The sequence below is a fragment of the Amphiura filiformis genome, chromosome 9 (genome assembly GCF_039555335.1).
Source record: "Amphiura filiformis chromosome 9, Afil_fr2py, whole genome shotgun sequence".
Classification (NCBI taxonomy): domain Eukaryota; kingdom Metazoa; phylum Echinodermata; class Ophiuroidea; order Amphilepidida; family Amphiuridae; genus Amphiura; species Amphiura filiformis.
This window is the reverse complement of record NC_092636.1, coordinates 59,973,418-59,992,616: the sequence shown is the minus strand read 5'-3', so window position 1 is coordinate 59,992,616 and position 19,199 is coordinate 59,973,418. Positions and strand designations below refer to the sequence as shown.

The 19,199-nt window shown below is 35.2% G+C and overlaps 1 protein-coding gene across 2 annotated transcripts in view; it reads right to left on the bottom strand.

Annotated features, from left to right (window-relative positions):
* Nucleotides 1–7,657: 7,657 nt before the first annotated feature.
* LOC140161245 (phosphatidylinositol 4,5-bisphosphate 3-kinase catalytic subunit beta isoform-like) overlaps nucleotides 7,658–19,199 on the bottom strand; it is a 38,240-nt gene continuing 26,698 nt past the window's right edge. For both annotated transcript variants that reach the window (XM_072184701.1, XM_072184702.1), the window contains exons 10-20: nucleotides 17,274–17,450; nucleotides 15,222–15,343; nucleotides 14,546–14,689; nucleotides 13,722–13,821; nucleotides 12,601–12,782; nucleotides 12,206–12,315; nucleotides 11,488–11,566; nucleotides 11,021–11,200; nucleotides 10,155–10,272; nucleotides 8,586–8,734; nucleotides 7,658–7,951 (exon numbers count right to left, since the gene is read on the bottom strand). In XM_072184701.1, coding sequence (XP_072040802.1) covers nucleotides 7,690–7,951; nucleotides 8,586–8,734; nucleotides 10,155–10,272; nucleotides 11,021–11,200; nucleotides 11,488–11,566; nucleotides 12,206–12,315; nucleotides 12,601–12,782; nucleotides 13,722–13,821; nucleotides 14,546–14,689; nucleotides 15,222–15,343; nucleotides 17,274–17,450 — 1,623 coding nt within the window. In that variant the 3' untranslated portion in view covers nucleotides 7,658–7,689. The remainder of the gene's footprint in view (nucleotides 7,952–8,585; nucleotides 8,735–10,154; nucleotides 10,273–11,020; nucleotides 11,201–11,487; nucleotides 11,567–12,205; nucleotides 12,316–12,600; nucleotides 12,783–13,721; nucleotides 13,822–14,545; nucleotides 14,690–15,221; nucleotides 15,344–17,273; nucleotides 17,451–19,199) is intronic.

The following is a 19,199-nucleotide window of genomic DNA, read 5'->3' as shown; positions in this document are numbered from 1 at the left end:
AGAATTTTATGACTCTGGACCTTCACCCCCACCCCATAAAAATCCAACCCAAACAAGATTATTTTCGGACATCATGCAATGAAAATAGTAGTTTTAGACAAAAATCAACTTCATGTCCTCTCACATAATGTTCTTGACAAGTTACAACTTGGGTGGAATTTCAGCAATTTTATTACATTTTCAAGTTTTGTGCACATAAAATGAACTGAAAACTTTCGTCAACCCTGAAGACATATAACTGTGTTGATGTGCGGCTAGAAACCACACAAGTTTTCAATATAACCTATATATAGAGACTAGGACCAGTGAAGATGTAGCTAAAATACAATTTTAAATAGATTTTTAAGTACATTTGATTTTTCTTTCCATCACATAATTGATAGGGTGAAACATTTGCAGTTCAAAAATAAGCAGAAAATTTTATTGCAGAATAATTAGGGAGTTTTACAGTAAAGTACACAGTATTAATAAATACAAACATTGCCTGCCACATTTAACATAACTCATCTTCAATACTCTAGACAAATATATGACAAATTTGTTAGAAAAAACACAATTACAGTATAATGATGTCAGGTGTTTTTACAGTTGTTTGAAAATACACTATTCATGATTATTTGTTCAACTAAACTCTTGAAATGAAGATCTAGTCATCTCATTTTCCATATGGGCACACTATAATATATATTTAATATCAAAGTCTCTTTTTTACAAATTCATCTAACTTTCTTGGTATAGCCCATAGTACCTCTGACCTTGGGCTATTCCTAAGATCATTTGGTCATGCCTCTGAATGAGTCTCCTTTATAGACCCTGGATTCTGAAGTCTCCACATATTACGGGCTGCACAATCTTTTTAGAATAGGTCATTAGAAAAGTTCATTAACTGGGACGTACAGTAATGATTTAACTATAACAATCTTATATACATTTTATATACAATTAATATACAAACATAGAAAAGTTGATACAAGATTAGGGCTTCAGTAGTAGAGGTGAACTATCTGGTATGGTACTAGTATTGATATATTTACGAGATTCCCATAAACTAGCATGGTGATCTTTATCAAATACAATACTCCAAATTCTTCTTCCACACAAGATACACTAATAAACAAGATCTTATGTTTGCTTGTAGATACACATTTGTGCTTGCAGATAGAACAATCTCAACAATTTGGCCCACCCCCTCTACATTTTGTGTAAATTATTATTACTTTTGCTACCAAATGAGTAGTGCAAGTTAAATCTTGTGATATTGTCCCAATACCAGATATCACCTCTATACTATGATCAGTACAAAGTGTAGTTCTTCTCTGCAAGCAATTCTAATTGCACCTATGCAATGCTGCATAATTTAGCAATGTTGTGAAGCCTGCCTTTTTGTTACTGATCAAACATGCCCTTATAACAAGTAATTGCTTTGAAGTATACAAACATGTACAAATCCTCATACGTTCCTACAAATGTTGGTACTCATATGAATTACACTACATGAAAGACCATGGTTTAGACTACCTGGAAATGACAAATGCAGGGCTCAGAAGTTTAGAAATGCTGCAATTATATACTCCTTCCCCTTATCTACCCATACCCGACATACTAATATAGTAACAGGATCGACCAATGCGAGTCATTTGTCAATCAAGCATACATCAAAATTGTATTAAATCATGCTTTTTGAGATATTATTTTCCTATTGCAGAAGAAACTGAACACCTCTCTTGATCATACCTCAATATTCTTGACAGATTAACACAGATTGTTTCCAAATGGTTGGTACCCATTGGTTTCCAGTGATACATTTGGAAAAAGCAGGCTATTCAATCATCATCAACCCCCCCCACCCTTCCACAAAAGATCCACTTTTATAGGGCAATCTTTTGAAGAAATTGAATCTCTGGAAATGTTTGATGGCGATTTTCTTTTTGTCATGATTATGTTTAGGCCTATTTGTTCATTTTATTTAAAGCTGGCATGCTGACTCTTGTACCAGGAATGCTGACTCTGATTAGACAGCAAACTTCTTTCTTTTTGCTCATCAACTTATCACCACTCATTCTTTTATGAGGCAAACCTTATCAAGAAAAAATAGTAAAGGTCCACTTTTTATAGTTGCATCTCCCACAACTGAAATCCTGGCAACAGGCTTAATCAAAACTGATGGATATTAATCATTTGATGAAGCATGTACGAGTCAAGGAATCAAATGAGTGCATATTGTAGGTGAAGGCCAATACATGTATTTAAATTACAAATCAACAATTTCAATTGATAGTGCACAATTCCCCTTTTAATTAAAATACATATTTTGACTAGATACCAAAAACCAAATTGATGTCAATGTTATTTGCACAAGCCTCAGCTATTTTGTTTATGGTCAAATGACTAGACAAATATTGGGCTATTCCAGTTGAAATCCATACACCCCCTATGGAAGACATGACTTTAATCTTCCACACAGGGAGTGTGAATTTTAAATGGGGTTGCAAATGGGTGGCTCCATTTAAAATCTACCCACAGAGATTAAGGTCATGTCTTCCATAGGGGTGTATGGATTTCATCTGGAATAGCCAATTGTTAATTGCAAAACAAAATCAAAACAAGCATACATTTGTATTGCAAACAAAACAAAAGAATTTGGTCAAGCAAAATTATTTGTTTATCTTCCTCATTCAATACCATTCTTCATTTTACAATATGCTAAAAATTTCATTAAAATTGAACTTACTAAAGGTGTATGAGACCTAATTTTCAAGTTGATGAATATAAAAGTTGTACACATCCTTCTGCCATATCTCAAAATCAATAAGGAAGTTTTCCAATTTTAGCTGCGCATGCTCAGAACTTCTATATCAAGAGATACATGATGAAATTCCTACCACTGACAACCTTAATCATAATGAACTGTGACTGGTTTGAGCCCTGCATAGAAGAAATCGGTTCTAAGATCTATGAAAGCCATATAAGTTTTTGGTCATTATTATGGTATGTTCCCAAAAATCATATGTTACAAATACCGACTTTGCACTACATATCGCAAATAACACAAATTTAATCATGTAAGACAAAAAAAAAGAAGAAAAAAAGAGGTTTGTCTCAAAGGCACATAGCAGGAGGGACATGCAAATGTTTTGGTTTTTATTTTTATTGTTAGGGAGGGAGGCTGTTGCGTTATGCTGGATTTTTGTTTTTCATTGCATTTCTACCTCATTTTTTTCCAGATTTTTGTGACAACTAAAAAAAGGGCCCAAAATGGGTTGATCATGTAGCATGACTCAAAAATCCAGGTTTCACAGAGTTGCATGTGCGGGGCTTTGAAACAAACCTTTCTCTTTTGCTAAGCCTTATTAAATTTTAACAATACAAAATACTTAAGCACATTCAAACTAAACAACACAATGCATACACATGTTAAAAATCACAAACACATAGTTTTACTTTGGTTGGTCCAATAAATCATGGAATTCAAAATCATGTTACAAGATGACTTTAAGGTTCAGATTCATGTAAGGTTTTTATACATATTGCCTTTGCAGTAACTATACAGTGCTACATAACTATAATTTGCAGATCATGCCCAAGTTAGTGTCCAAGACAACTATATGAGCCACTTTTATGTAGGAAAAAACGTACCACCATACCCTACATGAATTAAAGAAGATTTGATCAAATAATCTGGTTGCCAGACAGCCCTATTTTTGGCAAACACTGTAACTCAAAATTGCCATTTTGAGAAATTTAGCCTTTAAGTTAACAATAATTAATTTTTTGTATATTTGAAATAATTTTATTGTAATTAATATATTAATATGCAGGGTAATTTGTGCTTTTCTTCAAACAAATTAATATGAAGTATAGTGGCATGATTAATTTGAAGATACAAGCACATTTGTTGAGTTTTGCCAAAAATACACTGAATTCAAATTTGAATATCTTGTTTCTTGGTAAAACACTGTAACTAATACAATATTGTTTATCTATGTACATGACATTATTTAAATAATTCAGATAAATGTATGAATAATCTAAAATAATAGAATATTTAAATAATGTCAAATGTTTTGCTTTCAAACAATACTCATGCTTTGAAAAGACTACAATAGATGTCCTTGAATACAAACAGTTTTAATAAAAGTTGCAATGTTTTACCACAAAACATAAAATTATTTACCTGCATACCACCTAACATAACATACAGTATTTTGCCAAAGGCGTTAGACTGGAGACCATATTTGTGCGTCACTCATGGAGGGCAAAATAATTTACTTTCAGGTATTTCCAATGTCTACTGTATATTTGTTGGATCTTATAGTTGACAATTCAATATTATTTATAGAATTTATTTAGGAGTTCACTATTAAGAATGTAAGGCATGGTCAATTGTTTTTGCCCACAGCAAAAAACAATGACAATGCCTTCAATTATATTAATGAACACATTTATAAATACCAGAACATTGGTGATTGTATTTCATCAAAAATAATAATACAAAATATGATGTAACATTCTTGAAAATGTGATTCTCTTTTTCTTTCTATGCTGATCACAGCTTTGAGCAGTAAAGCATTAACATTTATCACCTACTCTCAACCAATCCAGCTTGCTGTTAGATAGCATGTATGGACACACGCATAGGGATTGTTTGCATTGTGTGTGTACCGCATTGTGCCAAAAACACCTGCGCAAACTCTTGTAACGCTCAAGCTTAAAGACGGCCATTTCTGGTTTTAGCCGATAAATACCCGAGGTATACTATTTGCTCTCCATGAGTGACCAAACCAAAAATGGTGGATTTACCATAGCATTACACATGGGATAATTTTGAGTTGTTACTCTTTGGATCTCTTTCCATCACTCATTTACACGTGGTGGGGTCAGACCCTCATTTACTTGTGTTGGATCATAACCCTGTTTATCACCTCAACATACAAACATCAAGTGCCACATACACTGTGTACAACATTAGCTCTATTTACCTCTACATATAATAGATGTTAGGTCAAAGGTCATGCATGAATAAGTAACATATATCAAAATAAAGTAGAAAGTGCATAGTAGTAATTACAATAGAAAAAATACTCATCTTTTGATAACAATGACAACAAAATGCTTATTGAAAGTAGTACAAAGAAACTTATGGTTCTTATGTAAATATACAAATCAATATGCAAAGTAGAAAAATATGATACATGCAATGAAATTCTGAAAAAGATAAATTAGTTTTAAGTGAAAATGCAACATGCAATATAATATATATCTGTGAAAAAATAATAGTTTAAATCAAGAGAAAAATAACAAATTCTGTATTGACATCATACCAAATAATATTCTTGCTATTAATACAGAATCTACCGAAGTTTTCCATTATTTCCTAGAACATTTTTCAAATGAGTTGGAAGAGTCGTTTATTGTGACCTTTACTGAGACTGAATTTTCATCATGTCATGTATACTACTATTATGAGAGCACATTGAAAGTATGTCCCTAGCAGTGTGTGGGATGCCTGTGTATATGTTTCTAGGGGGTGTGTACACATGTGTGAACAGTGTACTCCCAAATCAAGATATATTTGTCCACAAATACATGCATGGGTGTGCTTCAAGAATTCCTGCAAAAACACTTCACACTCTATGATAAGCACATAAACACTCATCCATGGGCTAGACTTTTGCCACCTCACATGCCAATCTCAAAATTTGATTTTGAAATTCATTTATGGTTTCTTGAGGAAAAAACAAAATAAAAGATTGACAAACGCTTTCGACAAAATCAGTTTCATGTGTGAACCTTGGGTTGGGTGTTTGGATTTATTGGTGCTTATTGGTCATTCAGACCATTTTCCAATACCTCTATTTATCATTCAATATACGGGAGACAAGGTATATATCAGTATATTAGGGAAGAAATCCCAGTTGAGATATATACCGGACTTGAACCTGGGAACTCAGTGGTACAAAGCCAGGACACAACTGTTACGCTAACCCACTCCCCTTTAATGGTGAGGTAGAGGGTTGAGGTTTTTCATAATACTCATTATTTGGACCCACTTCCAGTTTTGTTGCAGGTGGAGAGGAAGGGGCAACTTGGTAATGAAACTAAACTATATATAATAAGTCTTGTTACACATGCTGCTCATCCTATGTAACACATCAAAATGTTTCTTTCTATATCATGTTATTTATATGTATGTGTGTTGAGATGAAAATAAAACTGAACTGAACTGAACTGAACTGAACATCTCTGAAATAACTGTACTACCAGATCTTTCATTTTTGGGTATTTTGATTCTAGCAAAAAAACCACCAGAACTAAATAGTTTTTGTTCTTGAGAAATACAACCACTATCACATACTTTTTAAATTTTGACAATTGACTACTCTCAAAATCACACCTCATTTTTAATCTATTCCAATGAGTCAAACAGAATCCATATATTGAGCAATACACACTTCATGCTTGATACTCCAGATACAGATCACTGAATACAATTTTTATCCATGGAACCAATTGAAAATGAGTAACAAAATTTATAATTCAAGAACAAAACAATCAACTTTCAACATTTAAAAAGTATGTGTGAGCTGTTTTACTGTGCAATTGCATAAAGTATGTTTGGTTGGGGTATTCAAATACCCAAAAATGTAAAGGTTTTTGGAGGTACAGTTCTTTCAGGGACACCTTGTAAATAAAGAGCGATTTCTTGAAAGAAACTAACACGCAATAAGACAACTGAAGAGTTCTATGGATAGATACACATGTTCTTTGTATATTGATACCTACTTGTAATAATGCACTTTAATTCCTTAGATAAAGTTTCAAATGTCAACATTCTCTCTACCAACATGCCAATATCAAACACAGCACAAAGTTGAACTAAAGCCTAATGATACTGTTTGTGCGCAATTTAGTTCCGTTAAATTGGCTGCATTGACATTACCTTACTCATGGAAGATGACATGAATACATGGACACTTTTTAAAGAACCACCAACTTTGATCTGAATTATCCTCATGAACATAGACATCTTGACACATCCAACATAACAGATTTCTTTGTGACCCCATCTTATTTTGGATGCGCCAGATGATGCACCGTACAGATTTCTTTGTGACCCCATCTTATTTTGGATGCGCCAGATGCAGACCTGTCAACCCCTGAAAGTCCAAATGCGGGACACTAAAAAATCTTCCAAAATTCCAACGAAATTACGACGAACCTTCCGAATTCGGAAACATTGACACAGTGAAAAGCTGAAAATAACCTCATCACCAATCCGAAAAAGATACGCAATTCATCGGTTATACAATGTTGCATCAATGAACCATGCACTGAGCGATGAGGCGAAAATAATAGCCTCCTTTTAATGGCAACGTTCATACATATCCAATGTATTACAATGGGCAACGTGAATTTAACACGCAAGCACGTGCTAATCAGGCTTTTAATAGCGCCACCACATTTTCAATGCATTTAAATAGGTATAGCGCCGCCGCAATTCTTTCGTGCCAGACGATATCGGACAATTTGTTGGTTTTTTTAATGATTTTTTTTCAATGGACGGAAATGCGAGAATGCGGACGTCCGCATTTTCGGGTTTTAAACTTCGAATGCGGGACTGTCCCGCAAAATCGGACAGTTGGCAGGTCTGCAGATGATGCACCGTACAGATTTCTTTGTGACCTCATCTTATTTTGGGTGTGCCAGATGATGCACCATCCAGTTAACACTTGTTTTCCAACTGTTCTTCAAAGCCTCGTTAAACTTGGACTGGAAATGTTTGCGAGCTTCATCCTCATCTTTGTCTAGTACAAGTGTCTCTCGTAAGTAGTGGATGGTGTCATCTGACAACTCTGGAATGCCACTAGAAAGCATCATGGCAAACATGGTGATGAGAAGGTTGCCATGGCGACGGAGTATCATGAATGCACTCTCACAACATTCCCGGAAGCTGCGTGAGAAAGAAATGAAATGCAGGTACATGTACTTATATTAATTCTTCTATTAAATTTTACAGCCTGGATTATGTTATTTTTTGTTTCCGTATAATAAACTCACACTGCTTTGTAAATGTTAAGGTTGCTGATCAATCAACAACCATTGCTTTTGCAAAACCAATGTAGCTTTTGTGAGTTTTGACCCCTGAACAATGTTGCTTGTCATGTAACCGGCATTGACCAAGCATCACTTACATGTACCAGTCAAATCTATTATTTTGCAAATCATTTTAAAAACAATTCTCAGCCATCAACTTATGAGAGTGAATTTTTGTCAAATAAAAATCAGCTGCAATGATTGATGTCAGTAAAATGTGGTTTCTGGTATTAAAAAACAAAACTTTGCAAATACTGGTGCAATGCCTAAAAGTGCTATTGTACCTATCAGGTTTAGTCAACCTGTGGCCTGTGAGCCTAGAGGATGTCCAATGCAGCCCACAAAGCCTTAGCTTACAACAAATAACATTATAAAAATATGAAACAAAGGAGCAATACACTACATGTGACTCATCAAACTGGTCTGAGCTCTCAGGTTAAAAAAAAGGACATGGTTGGCTAAATGACAACCGTTCACCAATTATTACTTACTCTTCAAATTCTTTCGTTGCCTGAGTGTGCTTGCCTCGTGTGATCACATGTACAAAGTCGTGTGTCAGCACAAACGGCACTCGTTCCCTCTTCACACCAAATTTGCTCTTGTAGTTCCCCAGGAAGTGGCCGAAATCTATATGGAATAGCTGTAGGAATTTTGAGATATAGGCAAATATAACTGGTCAAATATAAAGTAAAACTTGCAAATCCGTCTAGGAATTTGTATTCTGACTTTCAGTTTGTAAAAAATGTTTAAGGGCTACACCCAGTGTTCGAAATTTTGGTTGTCCGTTCGCCGGGACAACCAAAACATGCACCGGACAACCGAAAATAATGCTCTTGTTGTCCAGCGGACAACCAAAGATCTACAGCCAAAAGTCACTTTTTCAGCATGTTAGTTTGCTCAAACCTGATGAATTTTTTTAATATGAAAAATATTAAAAGTAATTGTTCATAAATTGACTACACTCACTCCACTTTATTGGTCACATGTAGTTGTTTCAGATTGTGGTAGCTTACGGACAACCAAAAACTTTGGTGGACAACCAGAAATTACAACCTGGTTGTCCGTGGGACAACCCCTTTTATTTTCTTAATTCGGACACTGGCTACACCCCTGTGGTATATTTGTGACTGTTTTTGCATTTTTCTCAAAAAAACAAAAACACACTGGTAACAAAAGTTATGTATATTATTGGGGCAAGGAATCCAATTACTACACTGAAATTTCAGTGACTCAAGACAAGAGGTTCAATATATACGATAGGAAACGAGAGTACATCCTAGCGGTACCTTATTTCTTATCATAAATAACAAACCGCTTGTCTTGGGTCACTGAAATTCCAGTGTAGTAATTGGATTCCTTGCCCTATAATATACATAACTTTTGTTACCACTACATTATTAGTTTTTGAGAAAATGCAAAAATAGACACAAATTTATCGAGGGGTGTAGTACCCCTTAAAGAAAGAAAAAAGAAAGTTTGAAGGAAAACTAATTGGAAATAAAAGTGTTTCTCAAACATTTGATAAAACGGATATTTTTTTTGTTTTTGGTTTATTGTGCTTGTTTTGTTTTTGTGCTATGCAGGATATTTTTTTTTTTTTTTGCCTAGTTGTTCTTGAAAAAGCTTGTGAAATAGACCCAGCGTATAGGGCTACACGCTAGGAAGGTTTTTATATACTTATGCGCATGGGTTTAAAAGAGACACCTTCTTATTTTTTTAGCCTAATGAAATCTATATGGAATAGCTGAAGGAAAGGAAGGAAGAGCAATTGCTTATTACTTCATTATCTGACAGTCTTATTAACTCTGAATTTGAAAATTGGGCTCATATTGTTAAAATAACAAATGCCAACTTGTTGCAGAATCGTGCGTACGTATATTTACTGTAAATCTACTAAATTTTGAAGGAACTTTACTTTGCCAATTACTATGAGTAGCATGTCTACTCTCCTGAAATAGAATTCAATCAGGTTCTTCACAAACATCATGATAATGTTCAAATTAATTAAGCATTAAAATCTGCAGTGAAAAAGGGAGGAAGTGAAATATTGGTTTACCAACCTGCCCAGTCTCTTTAATCATGATGTTGTCATTGTGTCTATCTCCTATCCCAAGGACATATGTAGCAACACAGTATCCAGCACAGGAATATGTGAAGTCTTTAATTGCTTCATTCAATCTGCAGAGTAAGGAGTTAAGTACAATATCTTGTTAGATCTCCAATAGATTGCAATTATGTTCAATGCATATGTTTTTCTATTGTTGAGCCATTTCCATGGTGCTGTATCTACTCCCAATTCTAGAAATACAGCACTAATATTTTGGGATTCAAAAATATTACCCTATTTTGACAAATTAAAATGTAATCCAATCATAATACTGTAAAGTTGGACCTACCTTAGGGAAAGAAAAAACATGTGATTTTGCACATTCTCTTACAATATTGCAGTCACAAAATTTACAGACTTGACATAAGTCTAAGCATACAGAATGTGGAGTATAGGCTATGATATAAAATAGAATAGAGAATGTGTTTGCTAAAATTTAAAATGCAACTTTGTACAAGTCTTTAAGCTTATAATATAATATTGTCACAGTACACAAAAAAAAGCATAAACATGCATGTTTTGGCCTTATTAAAAAAAATTTGCCTTGTATTGCCAATTAGTTCCAAATAAAAGATTATAGAATTGACCTGTTTATTTGGCACAACAATATATTTTGTTAACACCAAAAAATTAAGTATTGTATTTACCTGCAATTGCGGGTAGGTTGAATACACATGAAAAGCTCTATTTGCCATGGTCACTACCCAAGCTCTGCGAATCATGTAAGGCACTCCATGGTTTAATAGGAACTACTTAGGTCACATCTTTCACAGACGGTGTATGGATTTTAAACGGAAGAAGCCATTAGAAGCTACTTACTTCTCAGGTGTTTGGTTCTTCTTCTTCAGCCATTCAAACAATGATGACTTTTGGAAAGCTGCATTGAAGCGAGTCACATTGCCTCTATTCCTCTGAATCTTTGCGATAGTCTCCGCACCTGTCACTAACTCTATGAGCCCTGAACGACTACCTGTTGCTAGTGCTTTGTACGGGATCAACCTAAGATGGAATACAAATCAGATAACATAATTTGTTGTCTGAGCCACTATACCAGTTGCTACAGTTCTCTTTAAATCTTAGACACAACATGTCACTTTGAAAGCAACAAATATATCCCACAAGCATGTGATAATGAAGACATACACATCAATAATGAATTGAATTACTGTTGAGAGGATATAAAGGGAAGGAGAGAAGGAACGAAAAAAGACAGAAGATGAAACAAGCTACTACGATTTTATAGAATTGGGTTAAAATATATGGTATAAAAACAAAACCTGTGTCACCTTAAATCAAGTCCCTCTTCTTGCCAAATGCTGTCCATGATCTGAAACACCTGTAACGTCAACATATCCTGACGTAAATCTGTTATAATAAAAATCAAACCGGATGGTAAATCATTATCATTTGAATATCAGCTCATCTGCAAATCAATTTTGGCATGTTCTCTAATTACATGAGAGTAACGCCTTGTTGGATTTTGCAGTGGCAGATTCGAATCACACGCACTAACCTAATCCCGTGGGGTGTAAAAACACGTTCAAAAGGGCAATTTGTCTGTACGCTAGCCATGCAACCGCGTAATTGCACTGATGTCAATCTAACACTGCAAAATCTAACATGGCCTTACTCTCAACTTGAGACGAGACACACTATAGGCAGTAGTTCTTCACAAGAGGTGTGTAATGGGCTAATCCATTTTAAAATCCACACTCCCCCGTGGAACATTTTGGAAATATCTTCCACAGGGGAGTATGAATTTCAAATGGAATGAGCACATTAGGCAGCTCAATTTGAATTTCATACCCTCTGAGAAAGTTTCAACATGAATCTTCCATAGAGGGAAGGTGAGTTTCAAACAGAGTTGATTAAGAAGCTCATTTCATTTGAAATTCATACTCCCCCTGTGGAAGATATTCCCAAAATCTTCTACATAGGGAGTACAGACTTCAAATGGATTCGCCAAATTAAATTCATTTTCATGGTGCTGTTAATAGTACTCACCATCTCCGTTCTTGAACATGATGTATATGTCATCGCCAATGGGGTCTTCATTCTTGAACACTAGCCACAGAGGGCGCATTTTGGACTTCATGAACTTGCACTTTCCAATTCTGTTAGATAAAACAAACAATCACAATCAGAGTACAAAAATAGCCATGAATGTTTTCAAACTATTCAAGTGAAACAATTCAAGGGAACTAGCCTCCAATTGCACTATTCCACTTGACATCCATACACCCCAATGAAAGACATAACCTTAATTAATCTGCAACACAGGGGGTGTAGATTTCAAATGGAGTCAGCACATTTGAAATTCATATTCCTGTGTGGGAGATTAAGGTCATGTCTTCTATATAGGGGATGTATAGATTTCAACTTGAATAGGCAAATCTTACTTGAGTTCTTTGAGTTTATACGACGGAGAAAGAGGTGACACAAATGATGACAGCACTTCAGAATATGATTCTTGTTGTAAGATCTTCTGCATCATGTTGAGGAGTTCTTCCCTAGGTTGATCTTTGGCTTGCTTACTCTTGATTAGCTCATTCACCATCTTCATCTTGCCTAGACTCTCCACCTGTTACAATAAACACACACATTGATATCATGATTCAAAACACTCTCTCTCCTCCTCCTCCTCTCCCTCGCTCCCTGCTCACTCTTGCTCCCTGTTAGGTGGTGCTATTGTGGAGCCCTGCTGTGGTCTTTATAATAGTATGTCGTCTAGCTCAATCCTTTACGTCATTAGTCTGAGATGTTGACGGACATTCCAAGCCGGCCTTCATAGCTACTTTCAAATTTGTTTTTCTACTCTTCCATGTTTCCTGACAATATGCTACAATGTTTTAGTTGTCTCTCCATTATGCCATTTCTGATGGTCAAACCTGTCTAGGATCCAGGTTTTTTTCCCTGTCTTTCCATGTTACATACAAAAGCATCAACTCTTTTTCTGTCATTCTTGATTCAAAACACAACACACTCTATGTATGCAAACCTTTTCTGTAGAATCAAATACCAATTCGGTCTGCATCCATGACAATCCATAATTACAGATTTTCTACAGCAACTAATACCCATAAGGATATTATAAGGCCGTATTCTCCCTTTGAAACAGCTTTTAATGTGAACAATAAACAGAAATGTAATGTAAGCAAGAATCAGATTATTGATTCTTGCAATGATTCCATTAAAACTGGTTTGCGGGAATGTTGATTTGTGTAAATATTTGAGCCCATTAGTAGCAACATGTGTGCAATTAAAATAGAATCAATTCATTCTCACACAATTCTGGTCTGGGAATCAAAATTTATTACCTATGCTCCAACAAAACTGCACCCCTGATGAGCAATGGGCTATTTCAGTTGAAATTCAAACACCCCATATGGAAGACATGCCCTTAATCTTTCAGACAGGGAGTGTGGGTAATTCCATTTGAAATCTACAACCCCTGCAATGTAAGGTAATGTCTTCCATAGTGGGTGTATGGATTTAAACTGGAATAGCATATATAATTTACCTGTTTGGTAAGTATTCTCATATGTGCGATATTTCCTCTGCAGTAGGCCTCAAGCAACAGACCAAATCGAGTATATACGGCTATGTTATGCATCTCTGCCCTGTGAATACAAACAAAACAATATCAATGTTACAATTTAAAGGAATATTTTGTGTAGAGCTCCACAAAATGACCAACAAGCACAAATTGGAGAATTTGATCATATTATCTCATGCGTATTACATGAAATATTGCAAATAAGTCATTTTGCAATGTTGAATTCCATTAATGAGAGGTAAAAAAAGTGATTATGTGATCAAATCACAGGGAATAAAGTTTACTTGCATATAAACCAAGGTGCCAAATTCTGAAGTCTCACTTACGGGACAATAAATGTAAGTATGTACTTTCATCCTTCCTTCATGATATGTCAGATTTTGTTCTAATTATATTACTTTCACCTTTGTCGTTTACATGCTAGTTCAAAACAGCTGAAATCTGAACTTTGATAAACTTCAGATATTCTATGTGTAGTTAGTTCCAAGAAATATCATATCACATTAAATCCTACTACACCAATCACATCACATCTTCCTTCACCCAATGGAATTTGGGGAGCTGCACAGATACTGGTAAATATTACAATCTAAGTTTGGCTGCAACTGGCATAGTTGCAGCCAGGTTTGGCTGCAACTGGCATAGTTGATGCGATCTGATTGTGATGATTCACCATGGCAGAGAAATTGCAGCGCTTCGAATCCTTAAAGATCTTGAAAAAGGTGCTACATAAATCCCGAATTTATTTATTTATAATTTTTATCACATCACATCACATCATATCGTACCTGAGATGCCAGAAGAAGAAATGTCCAATTCTCTGATTGCTCAGTGCCCTCTTCAGTAAAAACTTGCCAAGATCACAGTCAAGATGTGTTTCATATTTCAAAGCCTGTACCAGTTGTAGCAGATAGTGAGATAACTCACTGTCTCTGTAATGGAGCATATCAAATCATTAAAGTTAGTTTGGATCTCATAAAATCTTGTTTAGATCATTCACAATCCAAGAAACCTCTAGTGAAATTAAACCTCTAGTGAAATCTAAAAAAATCTTGTACCCTCACTCTAGTTTAGTTTGGACTCTCTCCCAATCCCAGTATGTTTTTCTCCACTATATCTCACATGACTTAAGGTCCGTTCATACTATGCTGCAATTGCGATGCGATGCAATGTGTTGCCGCATTACATCGTACCGCAGAAAACTGCACTGCGGTATCGCAATAAGGTTAAATACATATAACTTGGAAATGCGAAGAGTTGCGGCAAAAAGTAATCGATATATCGGCAACGCACCGCATCGCAAGGCAATTACGGCGTAGTATAAACAGACCTTTACTCCAATGTAACTTTTTGCTCCCCAACAACTCCCAGATGAAAGAGAGGACACGTTTACTCCTCTATCTCCCATAAGGGCTGCCAAGAATTATGAGAAAATGTGATTTAGAGCTCTGAATATCTACTTACGTAAGTTTTTCTAGACACAAGACAGCAAATTTCCTGACTGCTATATCAGCATACTTGTAATCTAGGAGCTCCATAGCTTCTGTTGGTTTCAACTCAGGCCAGATTTGTAGTAAGGCTTGCATCTGTTAACACAATTGAATACATTATCTTGTACATGCAAATCTATCTAACCTAAGACGATCAAACTAACAACACAAATTGAAATTCCAATACCAAACATACTATACAGGCAGGGGCGTCTATTCTTCCGTTATTCGCTCCCAAAGGGAGGGAGTAATCTTACCCCTTTGGGGAAGAATTTTGTGTTTTGAAAAAGAAAAAAAAGAGGAAAAGAAAACAGAAATCAACAGGATTCAAGGAAGATTTTCTAAAAAAGAGAACTAATTTGGGCAAAAAGTATATAACTGAAGCATGAGATAGATGGTCACTGGCTGGCAGTGACTGGTCTACAGGGTAGGTGAATTCATCAAGTGTCATTTGGGGAAGAATTATAATGGATACATAGCATTAGCTATGTCTCTTACCTTGCCTTTTACCTATTCCCACCCCCCCAAAAAAGAGTTTGTGGTAAACCAGGGAATGCTTTAGCCCAAAACAAAACAGGGAAGAGTTGGGTCAGTATATGCTTCCCTGTCTGGGCAATGGTGACTAGTGGTCATACTAGCGATGATGTATCATAGCGATGTTTTTACATATTTGTTGTGGGAGCTGAGAGCACATCAGAGTGATCAGACATATCGAATTGCATTTTGAAAACAAGGATTGTCCTTCTGATATCAAATAATTTTTTTTTTAATTCGCAATATAATACACATGTTTTGATATTTTTGAAATTTAACAGTCCTCGAAGTAAATTGTATAAATCTAATGATATATATATGTACTTAAAGTGTATGTAGCTGGTATGAAAAGCTGTCTATCATATGAAAATTTTGACCTTTTGTATTGAATATAAAGATTTTTTTTCCCAAAACACCAAAAAATTTAGGTCTTTTTAGGAAAAAATGTATATCTTCAATATGAAAGGTCATAATTTTCAATTGATGGACGGCTTTTCATCCCAGCTACATACACGTTAAGTACATGTCATTAAATGTATAAAGTTTGCTTTGTCTCTGAGGACTGTTAAATATCAAAAATATTTAAAATATCAAATTTTAATAATTTGCAATAAAATTGTATTATATCGCGAATTTGATATCAGAAGGACATTCCTCATATTCAGAATACAATTCGATATGTCTGATGTGCTCTCAGGTCCTACAAAAAATACTGTGCAAACATTGCTATCTGATTCCTTAAACCCTTTTGTTGTAAAAACTTGATGAATAAAAGTACAAGACCTTTTCCTGAAGGAAACCTTTTGATTTTCTAACCATGTATCATGTTTTTGAGACCTTTCTCTTTTTGATACCTTTTTGAACCATTTGGCCTCACATATTGCATTGCAAACTATTAATTTTGATCAAAACAAAAGGTACATTAAGATATTCCAAATACTAGTAGCAATAAATCCCATTTAGTATAATATGTATTCCAAGTAAAACAGCATTGTCTGAAGGAAACATTTTGATTTTTTAACCATGCATCATGTTTTTGAGAACTAGTAGCGATCAATCTTATTTAGTTTCATAAATTAATATGCATTCCAAGTAAACATGATAAAACAGAATTTTCTGAAGGAAACCTTTCACTTTTCTAACCATGCATCACGTTTTAAGACTTGTACTCAAAAATATCTTTTCCTTTGGTGTCTTTTATTTTACCAAATTTTACGGTAAATTACAGTATTTTACTGAAAATTACCCAGTAAAATACCAGGGGTTTATTTTACTTACCGATTTAGAACACTGCCTATGGGAGGTAACAAGAAAAATGAGAAAAAGTACATGTGTAGATAGCAACCAGCATATTAAAAATGTTCCCTTTCGGGTCCATTTTTGTGGGATTCCAGTTGGGGAAGAATCTGGGGAAGGATGTGACACACCGCGGTAGGTCCATCCACCTGCAGTACTGTTTTGGTTTTTTTCGTCGCCTTAATCATAAACCTACCTGTGCTACGGCTGCACTGTTGTCCCACTGTACACATTTAAGTAATCTTGGTAGTGAGTGAGGAATGTGATCGCGGCAATCCTGGCGTGATTTCCACACTAAATCTCGTTCTTGTTCACTTAGATCTTCCAATGGATCTTTCTCCACAATCATACGCAGGTCATCCAATAGATCGCTCTGTTTGTAAGGATGGAAAAAGGCAAGATTTATATATTTATATATTTATTATCTATTATTTTGCAAACTTGACAACAGCACAGAAAATAATAAAATAAGCAATCAAGCATCATTAATACACAAGAAACACACAACCAAGTCAATGAGCCAGGATAACCCATAAAGTTGGCTGAATATGCCAACTTATTTCCAATGGGGTCCATAAATAAAAAGCTGCCTGCAAAAATGTGACGAAAACAGAGCCACAAAAGTGGGGACAAGCAGAGTGAAAGACGTTAAATATATTCAGCCATTTGCTGGTTCATTGAGTTTGTAGATAAATGGTTTTTGACATGGGGTTTTGACATTTCAAGGAATTCTTGTTGGTAATAGACCTGATGTGAATAGGTAAAGAATTTCAGTCAAGGGTACCCTGATATAGTGATAGGCTGTACAGCCCAAAAAAAGGGGTGATGTTGGAAAAAGCTTAGGGTACTAGCTGAATTGAAGCAGCTAATCCTTCTGAACATTTTGACACCTTTTAAAAAAAAATCGGTTGAAAAATGAGACAGTGCGGGCCAAAAAACTACGCACAAGGGGGATTTCTTGGGACCCCCCCTGTTTTTCACTATTTTGACAATTATGGGCATTTTCTTTGCTGTTTGTTGGATTCTAATGACTATTTACATGATTTTGGGTAACCTGGATATATTTATGCAATTTTTACACAAATCGTATGTTTTGATGCAATATTAAGAGCTAATTTAGGATGTGAGTGCGCTGTTCAACATAATAGCCGTTACGTATCCCCCCTACTAAAATTTTATAATTTTTTATTATCAAATCAAAGTTACTGATAAATAACAGCATCTGTCCAAATTTGAACCTTATTTCACTTGTGCGTGGTAACCATTTGAAAATGTGTAGAGACGCTTCCATTGACTTACATGTGATACAAAGTTCGTTGACCCCTGTATATTGCTATGGGCAGGTTACCACTGTATTAAAAATTAGCGCCACGGTCACACCAAATGTGAGCAAATGACTGAAAATTTCAGAATATGGATGATTAATGATTATCTCTAGTATGATTAACTTAAAAATAAAAAATGGCTGCGAAAGGGGTCACTAAAGGGTAAAGCGCCCTCACAGCCTAATTTTGCCCAAAACCGTTAATTTTAAGGAAACGTAAATGTTTCATTTGACACAAAGTGCATAAATGACCTTCCTGGACCTAAAACTATGTAGGTAAATACCAAAAATGCATTACATAATCCTTAATGTGATAAAATTCCCTTAAAACTAGAAAATAAAGGTCAAATCCACCCCCCCCCCTGTGTGTAGTTATTTGGCCGGCACTGTCTCAATTTTTGGCCGATTTCAATAAAATTGGTGTCAAATTACTCAGACCAACAAGCTGCATCAAATAAGCTGGTACCCTAAGCTGTTTGCAACTACACCCGCATACAGCCTATGACTACATAACAGAAGGACATGGAAATTGTGTGATCAGCTTGATCTGGTACGATGAGGTATTGGTCAAGTGTCACTCCCAAGTATTTGATGGACATTTGGGCTTTGATAATTTGATTATTGTAGGAAATCTGAAAATCACTGACCTTGCCCAATTTTATCTGATCCTGAATAAAATAAACGCAGTTTCCCCCACATGAAGAGACAACTTATTATTGATCATCCAATGATTGCAAGATGATAAATCAGAACTCAGGCTACGAGAAATTACCTCATGATCTTTATGGGAAGAAATGA